This window comes from Sus scrofa, chromosome 5 (assembly GCF_054392235.1).
Source record: "Sus scrofa isolate SSC_HxYL_T2T_F1_AM1 chromosome 5, Sscrofa_HxYL_maternal_Yorkshire_Landrace_v2.0, whole genome shotgun sequence".
Classification (NCBI taxonomy): domain Eukaryota; kingdom Metazoa; phylum Chordata; class Mammalia; order Artiodactyla; family Suidae; genus Sus; species Sus scrofa.
In genome coordinates this window covers 17,706,701-17,724,774 of record NC_139387.1, presented here as the reverse complement: position 1 = coordinate 17,724,774, position 18,074 = coordinate 17,706,701, and the positions used below count along the sequence as shown (strand labels likewise).

The 18,074-nt window shown below is 45.6% G+C and overlaps 1 protein-coding gene across 8 annotated transcripts in view; it reads left to right on the top strand.

Annotated features, from left to right (window-relative positions):
* Positions 1-7,126: 7,126 nt before the first annotated feature.
* The window catches only part of FMNL3 (formin like 3), a 53,355-nt gene continuing 42,407 nt past the window's right edge, over positions 7,127-18,074 (top strand). For all 8 annotated transcript variants that reach the window (XM_021091616.2, XM_021091614.2, XM_021091615.2 and 5 more), the window contains exon 1: positions 7,127-7,465. In XM_021091616.2, the coding sequence (XP_020947275.1) occupies positions 7,340-7,465 (126 nt within the window). In that variant the 5' untranslated portion in view covers positions 7,127-7,339. The remainder of the gene's footprint in view (positions 7,466-18,074) is intronic.

Below are 18,074 nucleotides of genomic sequence, written 5' to 3'. Positions count from 1 at the left end.
GCCATTTGGGAGGTAATTAAGGTTTAAGGAGGTCATAAGGATGAGGTGATAATCTGATAGGATGTTGTCCTCATTAAAAAGAGAAAGAGGAGTTCCCGTGGCTCAGTGGAAACGAATCTGACTAGTATCCATGAGGATGCAAGTTTGATTCCTGGCCTCACTCGATGGGTTAGGGATCTAGTGTTGCCATGAGCTGTGGTGTAAGTCACAGACATGGCTCAGATATGGCGTTGCTGTGGCTGTGGTGTAGGCCGGCGGCTACAGCTCCAATTTGACCCCTAGTCTGGAAACCTCCATATGCTGTGGGTTCGGCCTTTAAAAAAAAAAAAAAGAGGAAGAGAGACACTAGAGCCCTCTTTCCATGTGAGTACAGAGGAAAGGCCACATGGGGGCACAGCCAGAAGGAGGACATCTACAAGCCAGGAAGAAAGGGCTCACCAGAAACCAACACCCATGGCACCTTGATCTTGGATTTCCAGCCTCTAGGACCGTGAGAAAATAAACCTCTGTTGTTTAAGGCACCCAGTCTCTGGTATTTTATTATAGTGGCCTGAATGAACTAATGTAATATTTTCCCCCAATTTTACTGCTCTTCATCTCCCTATCCTTTTGTGTGTGTGTGTGTGTGTGTGTGTGTGTGTGTGTGTGTGTGTGTGTGTGTGTGTGTGTTTAGGGCTGTACCCATGGCTAGGGGTTGAATTGGAGCTTCACCTGCTGGCCTACACCACAGCCACAGCAACACAAGATTTGAGCTGCCATGAGGTTGAGGGTTCCAGCCCTGGCTTCGCTCAGTGGGTTAAGGATCCAGCGTTGCCATGAACTGTGGTGTGGGTCACAGACGCAGCTCGGATCCCACGTTGCTGTGGCTCTGGCATAGGTCAGCGGCTATAGCTCCAATTAGACCCATAGTCTAGGAACCTCCATATGCTGTGGGTGCTGCCCTAGACAAGGCAAAAAGACACAAAAAATAAATAAATAAACCCACTTCCTCATGGATACTAGTTGGGCTTGTTACCCCTGAGCCATGATGGGAACTCCCCTCTCTCCGTCTTGATTTTCTTCTGGGCCTTCTCTTCTCCATATCATCTCTGCAGACCTCTCTGTATTCTCAAATGCTGCTAAAGGAATCTTTTCAGGAGTTCCCACTGTGGTGCAGTGGGTTAGGAATCTGACTGCAGTGGCTTGGGTAACTGCGGAAGCCTGGATTCAATCCTTGGCCTGGCAGTGGGTTAAAGGATTCAGCATGGCCGCAGCTGTGGCATAGATTGCAGCTGCTGCTCAGAGTCAATCCCTGGCCCAGGAACTTCCATACGCTGCAGGTGAGGCCATTAAAAAATAAATAAATAAAAAAGGAATCTTTTCAAAGAGTATACTTAAAAACTGTCTAGGACACAGGACTATCTACAGCATAAAGGGCTCAGCTGAGCATGAGATGCCTCTAAACTTTTTTTTTTTTTGCTTTTTAGGGCTGCACCTGCACCTGTGGCATACGGAGGTTCCTAGGCTAGGGGTCCAATTGGAGGTATGGCTGCCGGCCATAGCAACTCTGAAACTGAGCTGCATCTGTGATCTACACCACAGCTCATGCCAACGCCGGATCCTTAACCCACTGAGCAAGACCAGGGCTCGAACCCACAACCTCATGGTTCCTAGTCAGATTCATTTCCACTGCGCCACAACAGGAACTCCTCTAAACTTTCTAGAGGAACTAACTCCTTTCTAGCTTTGTCTCCTGTCCTCCCACTACATACTCTATGCTTTAGCCTCACTGAAATTCTTTTTTTTGTTTTTTGTTTTTGTCTTTTCTGGGGCCACACCCATGGCATATGGAGGTTCCCAGGCTAGGGGTCTAATTGGAGATATAGCCACCAGCCTATGCCACAGCCACAGCAACATGGGATCCGACTGCATCTGCAAACTGCACCACAGCTCATGGCAACACCGGATCCTTAACCCACTGAGTGAGGCCAGGGATCGAACCCATAACCTTATGGTTCCTAGTTGGATTCATTAACCACTGAGCCATGATGGAACTCCATAGTCTCACTGAAATTCTTACCACTGCTCAGACATTCCATGTTCTTTCACAGTTCTCCATTTTCACCTGCATGGTTCCACCTTCCTGAAATGCCTTTTCCCCTTCCTGATCACGCCTCTTTCCATCACAGTCTCACTTTTTCCACTGACACATCCATTTGTCCTATCCTTTAGCCCTGGCTCAAGTGTCATCTACTCCCTGAAGGCTTAGGCAGCACTTTGCACACCCGTTTATTACAAAACGTATCATATTGTTTTGTAAACATAATTTTGAGAGTCTTTCCTATTAGATTCTGAGAACATGAAAGAAAGACACCCATTCATCATTGAATCTTCGTTTATACTTGAAACAAAGCAGGCACTGGATACATCTATCTTATATAAACAAACAAAAAAAAAGCCCACAGTCCAGACAAGACATACACAAAAAATTAAACAAAAGGCAGTTCAAGAACCACGAGTGACACATTGGGTATCCTTCATGGCACCAAGCCCAGTGTCTTGCATGGAGTCGACTCTCAGTAAGATCACTGAATTAAGCTCCAAGTGAAAAGTAGAGAAAATAAGAATCAGGATCATTTAAATCTAGGAGAACAGCAGGATGGGATTTAAAAGCTGGTACCCATTAATATAATGCCAATGATCCTATCTGGTGCCTTCAAACTTAGTCCATCCTCCTCCTCCTCTCTGCCTTTCCTCCCCTGCCCAGACTGTGAGGTCTTTTGAAGTCATAGGGAGTGGTGGTGGTGGGGAGACCATGAAGGGGGTATCTCTTACTCATCTTTGTATCTTGTATTCTTTTTCTATCTACTGGTATTTAGCCAGATGCTTTGCACATGATAAGCATCCAACAGTGGTTGCTGCATCTTGTTAAGAACCAAAGATTATGCTGAATCTGGGGGATTTTTGAAGAGGCCACTTAGAAGAAAGTGGAAATCCAGATCAGGGACACAGCAGGACTATATATGTCTCCTACTGCTGCTCTAACAAATGGCCACAAACTTAGCGGCTTAAAACAACATGGGTTTATTATCTTATAGTTAGATAGTTATCTTAGAGGTCAGACATCTGAAAATAGGTCCTACATGGCTCAAATTAAAGTGTTAGGACTGTGTTCCTTCTAAAAACTCTAGAGGAGAATCTGTTTCCTTGCCTTTTCCAACTCTAGAGGTTGCTACATCCTTTGGCTTATGACCCTGCATCACCCTGACCTCTGCTTCTGTTGTCACATCTCCTTCTCCTGATCCTCCTGCCTTCCCCTTTAAGGACCTTGTGGTTACACTGAGCTCACTCAGACAATCCAGGATAATCTTCCATCTCAAGATCCTTAACTTAATCTAATCTGCAAAGTCCCTTTTGCCACATAAAATAACATATTCACAGGTTCTTGGGATTAGGATGTGGATACTTTAGGGAATCGTTACTCTGTCTTACCGCAAGGATCAAAGCTGAAGACATAAGATTGCACAGCAAATGTATGGAGATGGATCTTTCCAGCTGAAGCAAAGCATTCATGAGTATTAGAGTCAGGTAAGATAGGAAAAGTAGATTGAAGAGGCATTGGGGTTTGGAGATGATACACATCACTGAATAACAGATTCTGTTTTGGACTTAACCTTTATAAAGTAAGAAAGCTTTGAAGGTGAGTGAACAGAGAGTTAGCAAGGAATGCAGTAACCTAGCAGATTCCAGAAGACCCTAGAGTATAGAAATTTGGTGGTCAACAAAACCTGAAATAAAGGTTTGGTATCAAGCAATCGCACAGGTTAGTACACTGCTGTTTCTGTCTTGTCAAGTCTTTCCTTTCTGCTAGCTATCACTTGAGCATCCATAATAAATGACTGATGAATTATTTCCCCTCTTGAATTCTAAATTTTTGTCTAGTGGAAGTCTTTAGTTTTGTTATAGCTTGTCTATCCTAGAAGAGTCAGCTATAGCAATTGGGAAAGTATGTTTGGGGTGGGGTGGGGGAGGAAAACAGGGGACAAGATGTGAATTAACTGATTTGTCCAACTGACTGGAAGAAGCTGAGCTTCCTGGGAGTTTCAGTGGTCTGCAAAGACAAGGACTCCATTTTTTTTTTTTTTCCTTTTTAAGGCCGCATCTGTAGCATATGGAGGTTCCCAGGCTAGGGGTCTAATCGGAGCTGCAGCTGTTGGCCTACACCACAGCCATAGCAACGCCAGATCCGAGCCACGTCTACAACCTATACCACAGCTCACAGCAACACCGGATTCTTAACCCACTGAGCAAGCCGGGGACTGAAACCTCATCCTCATGAAAACTAGTTGGGTTCATTCTGCTGAGCCACGACGGGAATTCCCTGGACTCCACTTTTTGGTTGTAAACAATAGAAACCTAACTCAGACTGACTTACACAAAAGTAGAATATATCAGCTTTAAATAGCATCAATATGCTGATGATTAATATCGTCAGCCTGCTTCTCCAGTCTCATACATTTCCAGTCATCTAGTGACTACCTCTAATTGGATGTCCGATCTGCAAATCAAACTCAATATGACCAAAACACTATTCCTGAGCTTCCCCCTTTGGCTGTCTCTCACCAAATCTACTCCTCCCACAGTCTTTCTCCATTTCAGTTACTAGAAACGTCAGTTTCCCTGTTGCTTAGGTGAAATGCTTTGGAGTTAACTTCCATTCCCCTCTACATTCACACTGTCAAACAATTTTATTGGCTTTACTTTCAAATCCATGGAGACTCTGACCATTTCTCGCTACCTGTACAGCTACTACCCTGCTCCAAACTACCATCATCTCTCACCTATATTATTGCAATAGCCTCCTTAACTGGCCTTCAGGCCCCATGTCTCTTTCAGTTTGATTCAATGCAAGAGCCAGAAAATCCTTTAAAACATAAGTTAGATCATACCACTCTTCTGCTCAAAATCATCCAATGGCTACCTGTTCCACTTAGAGAAAAATCAAAGTCTTTGCAGTAGCCTACAACACCCTACACAATATGACTTATGGTTACCCTTGTGACCTCATCTCCTCCCCCACTGCCCCCCACAAACCTGTGGCATATGGAAGTTCCTGGACCAGGAACTGAACTTGAGCCACAGCTGTGACCTATGCCACAGCTGCAGCAACACTGGCTCCTTAACCCACACAGCAGGAACTCCTCTGACCTCATCTTTTACTACCCTTCCCTTTGCTCATTGCACTCCAGCCACATTGGTCTCCTTCCTGCTTCTCAAATACATTAGACATACTATGCAGCTGCCATTCCCTCTGTCTAGATCACTCGTCCCCCACATAGTCACATGGCTTATTTCCTCACTGTTTCAGCTCTTTATCCAAATGTTATTTTATCAGTGAGGTCTGCTCTGATCATCCTGTTTAAAATTTTAACCCCCTTCCACCTCTCTCCTTTCCATTTTATTTTTACTAACATTGATCACTGACATCTGTACATTTTACTTAGTTTATTGTCTACCTCTTCTTCTACCCATAATGCAAATTCCAGGAGAGCAAGATGTATGTCTTTTTTGTTCACAGATGTATCTTCAATGCGTAAAACAGTATTTGACATATAATGAGCTTTTTAGTAAATATTTGTTGAATAAATGAATGCAAAGTCAAGGTGATAACTTCAGGCATAATTGGATTCAGGTTCTTGGTATGGTGTTGTTCTGTTTTCCTTTTGACCACACTTGCAGCATGTGGAAGTTCCTGGGCCAGGGACTGAACCTGCACCATAACAATGACCCCAGTCACTGCAGTGACAGTGCCAGATCCTTAATCCACTGCATCACAAGGGAACTCCTTAGCATTTGCTTTCCTCTGCATTGGCTTCATTCTCAAGCAAGCTTGAAGTGTTATGGGTGATGGTATGGGAAGAGATTGCCTCTTTTTTTTTTTTAAGTCTTTTTAGGGCCACACCTGAGGCACATCGAGGTTCCCAGGCTAGAGATTGAATCAGAGCTACAGCTGCTGGCCTAAACAACAGCCACAGCAACGCCAGATCTGAACCACCTCTTCAACCTATACCACAGCTCAAGGCAACACCAGATCCTTAATCTACAGGGCAAGTCCAAGGATCGAACCTGCGTCCTCATGGATGCTAGCCAGATTTGTTTCCACTGAGTCACGATGGGAACTCCAAGAGAATGTCTCTTTCTTGATTATTCCAGTGAAAGCCTTAGAAATGAGTTTTATATTCTGGCTTAAGTCAACTGTCAATTCCTAAAACAGTCTCCAAAGGTAGAGGAAGAAAATGCTTTGATTCGCCAGGCCTGGGTCATGGGACCTCCTGGAATGGAGGTGAAGTTCAGCTCTACATGGACTGAGGACAGGCGAACGTAGTTCCCTAAAAGGAGACGGGATGTTATCGCTTGAGGAAGAGGTATGCAGGGTGGCAGAAACAACAGAAGGCCATCACATCATAAATGACGACCCTCCCAATAGACCTAGCCCAGAGCAGCATCCTTCTCCTGCCTCACCATTTTCACATTCAAGCAGATCAACGTTTGAACGTCGGTAAGGTCCTCTCCTAAATCCTTTTCACCTGTCTCAGGCAGTTAAGGTAGTCCCCATTCCTAAATGCCCGATTCAAATTCTCCCTCTTACCGTGACTCTAACAGGTGTGGTCTCTCTCCCACTTCTGAGTATCCTAGACGTTTCTACTTCTCTTGCAGTTATCTGTTCACTCGGTGCCCTGTATCTTATTTATTTGTATATATTATGAGCTATTATGGTAAAGGGCCGTTTCCCAGGGACCAACCCAACACCTCACGCCCTCAGCAACTGCGATGATTAGATACGCACCAGGGCCGCCAGGGCGCGCCAAGCGCCAGGCGCGAGGCCACCGCGGTGCTGGAGGCACTGTGATTGGCAGTTGAGGCCGTCAATCGGACTCAGGAGGGGGCGGGGCGAGGCGGGCTGCCCGGGAGGCCCGTGGGCGAGAGGCGGGGCCTGCATGAATGGGGCGCGCGGCTGCAGTCGGCGCTCGGGGGGGAAGCCGGAGTCCCGGCCGGGAGTGGGTGGGAGGAAGCGAAGTAGGGGGGGGAAGGGAAAGAGCGCGGGGGGCGGGGAGGGGCAGCGCCGGGGCGGCGCGCTGAGAGCGGCGAGGCGGCGGGTTTTAGCTGGAGCCGGTCGCTTCGGTGCCGCTGTCCGCTCCGGGTCTTGCCGGACCCTAAGGAGCCCCTCAGCCCCCGACCCGGCCGAGGAGTCGGGACTAGGGTAGCCGGCCCTGAGGGAGGAGCCGAGTCCGACAGGCCCAGCCCAAGACCCCCGGGCTTGGAGGTGGGGGGCTGAGGCCCCCGAGGGGGCCCCGCAGCGATGGGCAACCTGGAGAGCACCGAGGGGAGCCCGGGCGAGCCGCCCTCTGTCTCGCTGCTGCCGCCGACCGGCAAGATGCCGATGCCTGAGCCCTGTGAGCTGGAGGAGAGGTTCGCCTTGGTGCTGGTAAGAGCCGAGCCTAGTCCCTTCCCCCTCCTACCGCCCCCCCCCCCCCCAGGTCCCAGCGCCTCAGGTGGGACTTTGCCCGAGTCCCTTGGTCCGGTCCACCTCTTCAGTCAGGGCCTTGGACAGACCTCGGCCCCCAGCGCCTTCCCGGGAACCTCTGAGCAGCCCCATCAGGGACCTCCCGACCGACCGCCTCAACCGCTGGACGCTTAAGAGGAGGGGTCCCCAGCCCGGGACCGCCCCGGGACCCAGACTTCTTCCTCGCCCCTCCCCCTTCTGCCGCCCTTCTCGCTCCCCCCCCCCCCCGCCCCACTTCCCTGACAGTCTCCCCAGGTCCTTAGAATTCTCACTCCTAAGCCTCTGGCTGGTGCGGGGGGAATTCAGAAGCGCAGGGCCGGCCCACTCCTCAGCCTAAGTCTGCGTTCTCTGACTGGGGAGACCACCTCTGATGTTAACATGGAGACTTTCCAGGGAGTGGGTCCTACTCCCAGCCGGGACCAGATGTTTGGGGGAGAGGGGGGTGGGTAGGGAATGGAGGGGAGCTGGCAGCTCTTGAAGAGGGTGGAATAAAGAGTGCTGCCATTCCTCTTATTTTCAGAACGGCCTGCAGGCATCCTGCAAAGTTACAGTGGGTTTGCCTAAAAGGCCTGAACATGTGGATAAGCCATTTCACTAGTGTATTTTTCCAATTGAAACAATACACGAACCATCCTGCCTCCCCCGCCTCCCCACTTTTTATGTTAAGCCCTAGCGACTGGGTTTGGTTTTTGGGGCTGTACTTTTTTTAGTCTTTCTGTAGGTTCCTAAGTGATCTGTATGGATGAGTTTTTAGAGCTGACTTTGGGATTCTTTGGTGTGGGAATTGGACATTGATGTCAGTGGCTCTGTGGACAGAGAGGATCTGAGCTGGTATCACTGAGATGGAGCCAGAGAATCTGTTGGAGCTAAAAATGAAGTTTTGGAGAAAGAAAGTGAACTAGGAGATGGAACATTTACTAACAGAGGTAAATCTTAGAGAAACTTGGGGAAAGGGTTTCCAGTTCCTCAAAGAACTCTCTAAGAGGCAGTGTTAGTACTGCAGTAATTGTTACTATGGCCTGAAGGGCCGACTTTGCCTTTGCCTGTAAGGAGGAATAAGTTGTGGACTTAGCAGCCTTATTGGATTTCATCTGCTTTGGAATGATTAGATCTGTTGGCATCAGTGAAGCTGTCTAGGGATCCTGGCCTACTCTGATGGTGCAGAGTCTGACACCAGCCCACTGGCACCATAGCCAGATCAGGGGGGGTACATGGGTTCCGAGGGGAAGCTGGTACCTCTCTGCCCATCAGCTCTCTGAAGGGCCAAAGGGATCTGGGCCACACATCCTGTGGCCCTCTGCATTTCCCCCAGCCTCCTCAGAGGGATGGGGTGAGTCAGTGATTACTAATATGCCGTGGCCATCTCAGAGGCTGAGGAGGAGAGCCTTGGACTTGGTGCCTTTGAGAACAAGAGCTCAACTGTTGGGGAAAGAGTAGGAGGGATTTTGCACTCCAGTGGGGGTGTAAAAACCTCCATGGAGTGGCATGAGGTAGCTACAGAGAATGGAGAGAAAGGGATGGTCAGAGATAGAGTGGATGGGGGCTGCCAGGCTGTTTGTCGCAAGAGCTCAGAAGCATAGTCGATCATGTCCTTATTGGAGTTTAACTGACAAGTCTGTTTAGTTGGCAGATTAATGGCTTAATATTCACAAAATGTACACGATACCCTGATTACTAGCCAGAGCGCCCAGGTCAAGCCTGGGACCAGACCACCCACTTGCAAGCCTGCCTTTCTGTATAAAGTTTTGATTTGTTTCCTCGTGGCTTTTGTTTTGGTCCTATTTCTCGGTGCCTGAGCTGTGGATGATAGGGGGCTGAAACAGGCCAGGCCAGGACGAGTTAGCTGTTTTAGGAGAGGAGGGGATTTTACCCCAGTTTTCCAACACGGAGAAAAATCATGCTTTCTTGGGGATTTGAATCCTTTCTGGGGGCTCCTAAAGATTCCTCTTTCCTCTGTTCATGAAACATGTCCTTTCCACTCTCCTTTGGGAACAGTACTGTTTCTTGGATGTTTGACCCTGGAACAGGCTCAGGTGTATTTCCTGACAGCAGGTGCTCTGTCTTAGCAATTGTCTTAACCTCTCTGAGCCTAGATTTTTCTCATCTGTACAATGGGGCTAATAATTCCCATCCTGGTGGGATTTTGAGAATTAGGTGAGCCATGTATATAAGGTGCTTGGCACCCAGTAGGTTCTTAATATAGATTAGTTTCTTTTCTTTTCTTTTCTTTTTTTTTTTGTCTTTTGTGTCTTTTTTAGGGCCCCACCTGCAGCATATGGAGGGTCCCACGCTAGAGGTCCAGTCGGAGCTGTAGCCACCAGCCTACGCCAGGGCCACTGCAACGCAGGATCCAAGCCGTGTCTTAGACCTACACCACACCTCACCGCAACGCCAGGTCCTTAACCCACTGAATGAGGCCAGGGATTGAACCTGCGTCCTCATGGATGCCAGTCAGGTTTGTTAACTGCTGAGCCACAATGGGAACTCCTAGTTTCTTTTCTTGATGGTGTAAGAGAGTCAGACAAGTTGCTCCTTTTTCACCATCTTCTTTCCCAGATTGTCAGCTTCACTATGATTGATTTGGTTTAAGAAAAAGCTGTTTATTGGTTTTGTTGAGGTGACGTACTGGTGTCCTGATTAAGCATATGGATTTTCAAGTCAAAACTAGTGCAAATATTGGCTCTTCACAGTATCCAGTTAGAAAAGTGCTTGACTTCAGGCAAGTTACTTCATTTCTTGGAGTCCCAGTTTCCTCTTATAAATGAGGATAATAATAGTATTTGCCACATGAGGTTATTGTGTGACTTTAACGAAACTAGAAGTCAAGTACTTTGCTCAGTAAATGGTAGTTTGAAAGTTTGTAGCTCTCAGCAGTGACTCAAATCTGAGATCACTTGCATTCCCAAAAAGGTATTTTAAGTTCGGAAATCTGATGAAACCAATTACCCCATTCTGTATAGCCAGCCTCAGGATATGCTGCTGCTGGAGGGCTTCCCCAGTCCCAGGGTATCTATGGAAAACCCCCCCTGTAAAGCACCCTGGCTGGGGAAGTTGTATCATTGCTGAGTCAAGACCACAGGCTCCCAGCTTTCTGGTGCAGACACATGATCTGACCCACAGCCTGTCAGCCGAGGTTGGAGAACTCGAGGTCTGAAGCCATAAGGTGATTTGTGCAGGACGTGGCTCCCAAGAGTCCTACCTAGCCGGGTGCCCTAATTCAGGGCTTTCCTTCTGGTGTGCTGGGATACAGAGCCCCTCAGCCCTGGGAGCAGCTCAGGACCAGGATCGGTCCCCTCTGGCTGTATCAGCTTCCACCATTTACCCCTTGTGTACTGTACAAATTATATTATTTTCTACGTGTGCCCTGATATTAAAAAGGTTGTGAAGTTGCTGTTATACTGTTTCCTTGGGATCCTTCCTTACCCTTTGTCTTGGCAGCAGCCCCTATTCTATTGATGACTGACAAGTTTAGGATGGGCAGTTATTGGAGCTCCCCTTTATTAATAATACCTTAGTTAATACCGTGATAAGAGCCAATCTGTGGTCTCCTAAAGCACTCCCCTGTGAGTTTTGTCCTAACTAGATTACTATCCAGCCTAAGTTGCTCAGAAGCTAGTATACTGGCTAGTACTGGCCTTTCCTTAGATAGAAAGGGGAGGCAAAGGGCTTTGATGGCTTTAGAAGAATAGCTGTCTGCTGTGTTTGCGCCCTGATTTTCCTATTTGCTGACTTATTACAGATTTGAGATGAAGTCTAAAGGTTCTGATGATGCCAGAAAAAGGCCTGGATATCCCTCAGGTGGAGGGTCTCAGAGCATGAGCGTTGGGGCTGTGTGACAGGCGGTCCCTGCTGTGGTTCCTTCTTTCGCATTTCCCTAGTGATGACCCATGACTTGGGGTTTTGCTAAAAGCGTAGTATTAAGGTAGGAGCTAAACTGGCCTGGGTGCTAGTTGTCAAGAGACTTTGAGAGGCCTCCTGTGACATAGGAAGGGGCTGGGAAAAACTTGGACTAAATATCAAGTTCCAAATCACCATGGTGGAAATGTTTTTCCCAGCCCTGGGGATTGTGGTGAATTAGTTCAGGCTGCGATAGGACTTGGGGGAGGGAAAGGGCCCTTGACAGCAGCTGGTCAGAGGAACCCCCTTGTTTGGAGACCTCACTGAAAGACCCCAGGCCATCGAGGGGCGCCTCATTCCCTGACCTTCCCATATGACCCTACTTTAGACTGGGGAGGTGTGGGAGTGGGTGGGAGGGGGATGGAACCGATGCAGTGGACTTCTTGTCATTTGGGAATGTTTTCATTGCTCAGAAGGAGTCTCAGCTTTTTTTTTTTTTTTTTTTTTTTTCGTCTTAGAGTAATACTCATTTTCTAAAAAAAAAAAAAAGCTTGGGCAATTTAGAAAGAAGAACAGATTGAAGATTTAAACTGAAAAAAAAAGTCCATATTTTCACCATTCCTTTAGCAACTGAAGATAGTATATTTTAAAACCTTTCCTAGTTTTTTCTCTGCATAGGGCTTTGTACAATATTGTGATAGTAGCATATATATGTGTATACACACACCACACACACGCATGTATATATCCAATTTGGCTTTTCTTCTTCTTCTATTTTTTTCTTTGCTTTTGTTATTTCATTAGTTTTCCCAGGCTAGTCCCTGTAAATATTTTAAAATGCTTGTATAGTGGTCCATCAAGTGAATGTACCATTGTCTACTTAATTATCCTCTTATTTTTGGACATTTAGGTTGTTTGTTTCCGTTTACCTTCATAAACAGTGCTGTGATGAACATCTGGCTGTAACTTTTAAATAGTTGGAGTTTGCCTTGGGAGAGAAACCCAAAATTGAACTTGGTAGATTGTAGGATATGATATTTTTAAGACCCTAAATACATATTTAGACATGGTTTTTTTAAAAAAAAAGGTATTTTAAAAAAATGTATGTGAGTTTCTTTAAAGGGAGGGAACAAGGGAAGGATTGAGAATGGCTTTTTTTTCCTCCTGATTATGAAAATAAGATACGTTTATTAAGCATATTTAAAGCAAAAATATGGAAAATATAAAATATATAGAAAGTATAAAGAGAACTAAAATCATCTGTAACCTCTCCATCTATTAACATTTTGATGAACCTACATTTATTTTAACAATTAGAATCATACCATGCATATTGTTTCCTAAACTGATCTTTATTTTACTGTTTTAAGCATTTTCTCATTTGTGTAAATATTCTTCAGTATCATGATTTCATAGTTGCAAAAAAAACCCTCCATAATATTTTATTACTGCCTTATATTTCTCTCTCTCCTTTTTTGCTACTATAATTAACACTGTAATGAATATCCTGTGCATAAGTATTTGTGTGCATCTTTGATTATTTCCTTGGGATAAATTGCCAGAAGTGGAATTATTAGATCAAAGGTATGTGCTTTTTAAAGGCCTTTGAGAACTATGCCTTCTAAAAAGTTCTACCAATAGCCTTTTCCACTGATAGTGTCTCTCTTTCTTGATAAGCTAACCATTACTTTAAACACCTTTGCCAATTTAATTAGTGACAAATAGTATTGTGTTTTACTTTGCATTTCTTTTAACATTTCATCGTAAGTGTTTTGGCCGCCTTTTATTTGTGCCCTTGGCTGTCTGTTGGGGGTTTATTATATATACAAATTTCTGTGTAATAAATGTATATATTTTTCACACTTTTTTATTATAAAATATTTGTCACATATGAAAGAGCATATCAACTATTACATAAGATTAATAATAAAATGGATACCAGTGTATCCACTGGGGAGTTGGAATTGCTTCCTATTCCTTAATTTCTTCTCCCTGCTGTTTTATCTGGGATGAAAAAGCCCTTTAGCCTAGGACTTACTGGGTCTGTTTCTGCAGCTGGGACAGTCCAGGTGGCAGCCACACCAGTGCTTCATAGCTCTGTCTATGGGGAAACAACTTCTACAGCTGGTGAGAACAGGAACTTGTCGGGGTGGAAATAGCTAATCTTCAATGAAGTGAAAAAACAAGCCAAGGTGGAGAGGAAACGAGAGCACAGATCCTCTCCTGCCCCCAAGGTTGCCTGGGAAGGCTGGTCAGAGCCAGGACCCTGGTTCTGTGGTCAAGACTAAAGTATCTGGCCCAGAGCTGACTGTAGTCGGCCCCGGGGACGGCAGTGCTGGCTGCCTGAAGTCAGCATGTTATCTGGTCAGCCAGGCTGGTCACCTCCATTCTGGGAAAATGTTTCTCCCAAGTCTGAGCTGAGCTGAAGCAGTGCCAGGGAAAGGCTGGGGGTTCATTCCAGTTCGGAAATGCACTTCAGAGAAGAGGAAGGACCTTATTCTTTGAAGATAAGAGAGAGTGCTGTCTCCACACAGCCCCTGCCCCCTTCTTCTTACTGGGTCCTTGAGGGCCCCCTCTTGGCATAGCACTGTATGGGAACTGAGGGTTTGAAGATGGGCAGCCATGAGGAGCCTTCCAGAATAGAGATGAACTAGGCGGCTTGAATTCCTGAGTTCCCATTTCTAGTCTCTTTTTTGCTTCCCTCCGTGGAGCCACATTTTTATGTCTCGTTTCCCTTTCATGTGGGAGAATGAGTCCCCTGAGAAAGATGTAGAGTATCTGGCAGCCTCTCCGTCCTCGAGATACTCTGTCTTTGCCTCCCACCCTCCTCTCTACTTCTCTCTTTATCTTTCAGAATCCTCTTTCCAGAATCTCCTTTCTGTCTTCCATCACTTCACAGCAGAGTTCTGGGTTGGGAGTTGATGTGTGCTGGGTCAAGGAGGACCTGGGTAGGGTTTTAGGGAAGCAGTTTTCCCTCATCTGCTTTGCTAAGATGCATACTCTTTTCAGTTTATAAAGCACTTTGAGGTCCTTGCAGGGTGTTCTAAATACTGTTCTGAACCACAAGGGGATAGCAGAATTATTCATGTGAGAAATTTCTCAAGTAGAGGAAGGATCTAGGCTGTTACATATCCTCCATGGTTCAATTCTAGTCCTCATCTCTTTCCTCATTCCCTCCCCATATCTTTTACCACCTTTTCACCCTTAAAGGTTATTGCCAGGGCTGGGTGGGCTGGTGGTCCTGCCTCTGGGTCTCTAAAAACAGGGAAGGGATGTATTCTCTTCTTGCCCTGCTCGCTCATCTCTATTCAGATCGAGACTAGAGAATGGCATAGTCCCTATTTTAGTAACAACGAGGCATGAGCCTGGTATTTGGGTACCTCCAGAGATGGTTAGCCTGTTTTAACTATCTACAGCTTAGAGTAGATGTAGTTTCTGCTCAGTTTTTACTTGCTTCCTTGAAGGGAGCTGGGGAGCCAGTCCCTAGATCTTTCCAATATTTCCCATGGAAGCTTAAAAAAAACATCTGTCCTTGGTGGAAGAAGCTGGTTTGAGATCTTGCAAGCTAAGGATGTTTTGAAAGAAAGAACATCAATTTTGGAATCAGAATTGGGTTCTGATCCAGCTTTATAGCTTTTTTTTCCCCCAGCTGAATGACCTTCACCTGTTAACTTTTCTGAGCTAATTTCATCCTTATGAGATGGGTGATGATAATACTACTTTTCAGGGTTTTGAGGATGTTTAAAATAGACAACATAGTGAAAACACTTTGTAATCTATAAAGGTTCTACAACTAAATGTTTGTGGCATATGCATTACCCATTATACATCACCTCTATTCTCATCAGTTAAAGTGGTTTTCAGCTGTCCCAGGAGGGAGTTTTTGGCAAGTGAGGATGTTTTGGTTATCACACTGACTGGGGGTGGGGAGGGGGTTGCTTCTGAGGGTGTTAACCATCCTTCAGTGTTTGGGTCAGTCCCACACCATAAAGAATGATCTTACCCACAATGCTGATGATAGCACTTCTGCTGAGACTTATCCGCTACTAATCTGTACCTCCGTTATTTTGGGTCCCATGTGGGGATGAAACTTTAAGCGCAGTGGAAGTAAAGGCAGAGGAGTTCCCATCGTGGCTCAGTGGTTAACGAATCTGACTAGAAACCATGAGGTTGTGGGTTTGATCCCTGGCCTTGCTCAGTGGGTTGAGGATCCGGCGTTGCCCTGAGTGTGATGTAGGTTGCAGATGTGGCTCGGATCCCGAGTTGCCGTGGCTCTAGCGTAGGCCAGCGGCTACAGTTCCAATTAGACCCCTAGCCTGGGAAACTCTGTATGCTGCAGGTGCGGCCCTAGAAAAAACAAAAAGACAAAAAAAAAAAAAAAAAGACGGTAAAGGCAGAGCAACAGTTTTGGTGCTTTCTTAGTTTTCTCATCTCCTATTACACCTTCAGGTAAGAGGTAGACCTTTGTCTTTTTATTACCTCTCTCTGTAGGTTTAAAGGACTGATTCCCTGGTTTCCCCAATACTGTGGGCTCTTCCCTAAAACTTGTCAAGGAGCAGTTTGGGGTATGCATACTTTACCTCCGACCTTTACTAACCCCATTGGCTCCTCAAGCCAGGGTAATGTGTTTAGCTTGGGAATATGTTTGAGAGATCTTTGAACAGCACTTCTGGATCTTTTGAGTAAAAGGCCCTTTTGAAAATCTGATTAAACCTGTGACTCGTAATTCTGTGCACACATACAGTCCTTTGTGGGTTTAAAATCCATTCTTGGACCTGCTAGGAAATCCTGGGCTTTGAGCCTCAAAGAATGGGAAGGGAAAACTGGGTGAGAAGCCACTGAAGGAGCTCCTTGATACAAACAGTACTCAGTATTTTTGTTAGGGGAAGGGAGCCCGATTATCAGTTCAGATAAAATGATGCCTCCATTGGTGGTTCCAAAAAGAGAGCTTGTTGAAACTTGGTTGACTCCCCTTCAAAGGGAGATATTCTGGCCCCTGGACATCTTAATTTAACTTTGAGGATACTTTGTGGTGGGGTCTGCCCCTTTGAGCCAGACCCTCAACCTCCAGGAACATCCAGGTAGGGATGACAGGACGTATTTAACAAGCTGGGGGAACCAGTGGCATTCTTGCAGTGAGGCCCAAAGGTTTGGTCATATCCTGTGTTTGGAGGTACTACCTGCCCAAAGTCGCAACTCTCTTCCACAGGCCTAAGGTCTCTTGGAAAATCCAGGCAGTCGTAGCTTCCCAGGGTGTGCCTAAGAGGAATTTTGAACAGCAGTCTCTGGTAGTTAATTTAATTCTATGCTTAAATCCTTTTGCTTTCTACCTTAAAAAAAAAAAAAAAAAAAAAATCCCTGGGAGTTCCTGTTGTGGCTCAGCGGTAAGGAACCCAGCTAGTATCCACGAGGATTTGGGTTCCATCTCTGGCCTCGTTCAGTGGGTTTTGGGGTTAAGGATCTGGCATTGCCATGAGCTGTGGTGTAGGTCGCATATGTGGCTTAGATCCTGTGTTGCTGTGGCTGTGGTGTAGGCCGACAGCTGCAAGCTCTGATTTGACCCCTAGCCTGGGAGTTTCCATATACCACAGGTGCAGCCCTGAAAAGCAAGGCAAAAAAAAAAAAAAAAAAAAAAAAGTCCTCTACTATTTTGACTGCTCAGAATATTTCATAGCCGTATTTTTGAAGAAAAATTCAGATCTTGAGGGGAGGCTTATTATGAAAAAAAATTTTTTTTTTTCAGGACAGCATTCATTAAAAATGCTTTTTCTGGGTGGAGTCTCCTTATCTCTTCCTTATAGAAATGGCTCAGTTTCTGGTCTCTACTAAATGCCTAGATTTAACTTGTATAGGTTAAGGAAAGAGAATTCACATTTGTTGGGAATATGCCACATGCTTCTATATATATTATCTCATTAAACTTAACAATAGTGCTGCAAGACACTTATTTCACTTTTGTTTTACAGGGATGAAACTAGGGCTAACAGGGGTTAACTAACCTGGAGAAGGTCTCAAGCTAAATATCACTTACTTAGGCCCTAAGTAAAAAATTTCATTAGTTTTTTTGTTCATGCTAAACTGCTAGAAATACAACTTCTAAATGATGCTTCATCCTTGATTATATGTACATATTTTTAAATGCATAGAAAATTTTCTGGAATTACATGAATAAATCTAGTAACAGTGGTTACCTCTGAAATACAGAGAAGAATTGTAATAGGAGGAATAGAAAAGTCAAAGGGAATTTAGCTTTATCTATGATGTTGACATTTTTTACAAGGTGAATGCATTTATATATTAGTTATATAATTAAAAGTTAAGGAAGGAGTTCCCGTCGTGGCGCAGTGGTTAACGAATCCGACTAGGAACCATGAGGTTGCGGGTTCGGTCCCTGCCCTTGCTCAGTGGGTTAACGATCCGGCGTTGCCGTGAGCTGTGGTGTAGGTTGCAGGCGCGGCTCGGATCCCGTGTGGCTCTGGCGTAGGCCGGTGGCTACAGCTCCGATTGGACCCCTAGCCTGGGAACCTCCATATGCCGCGGGAGCGGCCCAAGAAATAGCAACAACAACAACAACAACAAGACAAAAAAAAAGTTAAGGAAAAACTTCTTAACCTTATTAGAAATCAGGGAAATGAACATTTCAATGATACACATTTATACTAATCATCTAGAGATTGATGATGTCTGTGGTTGT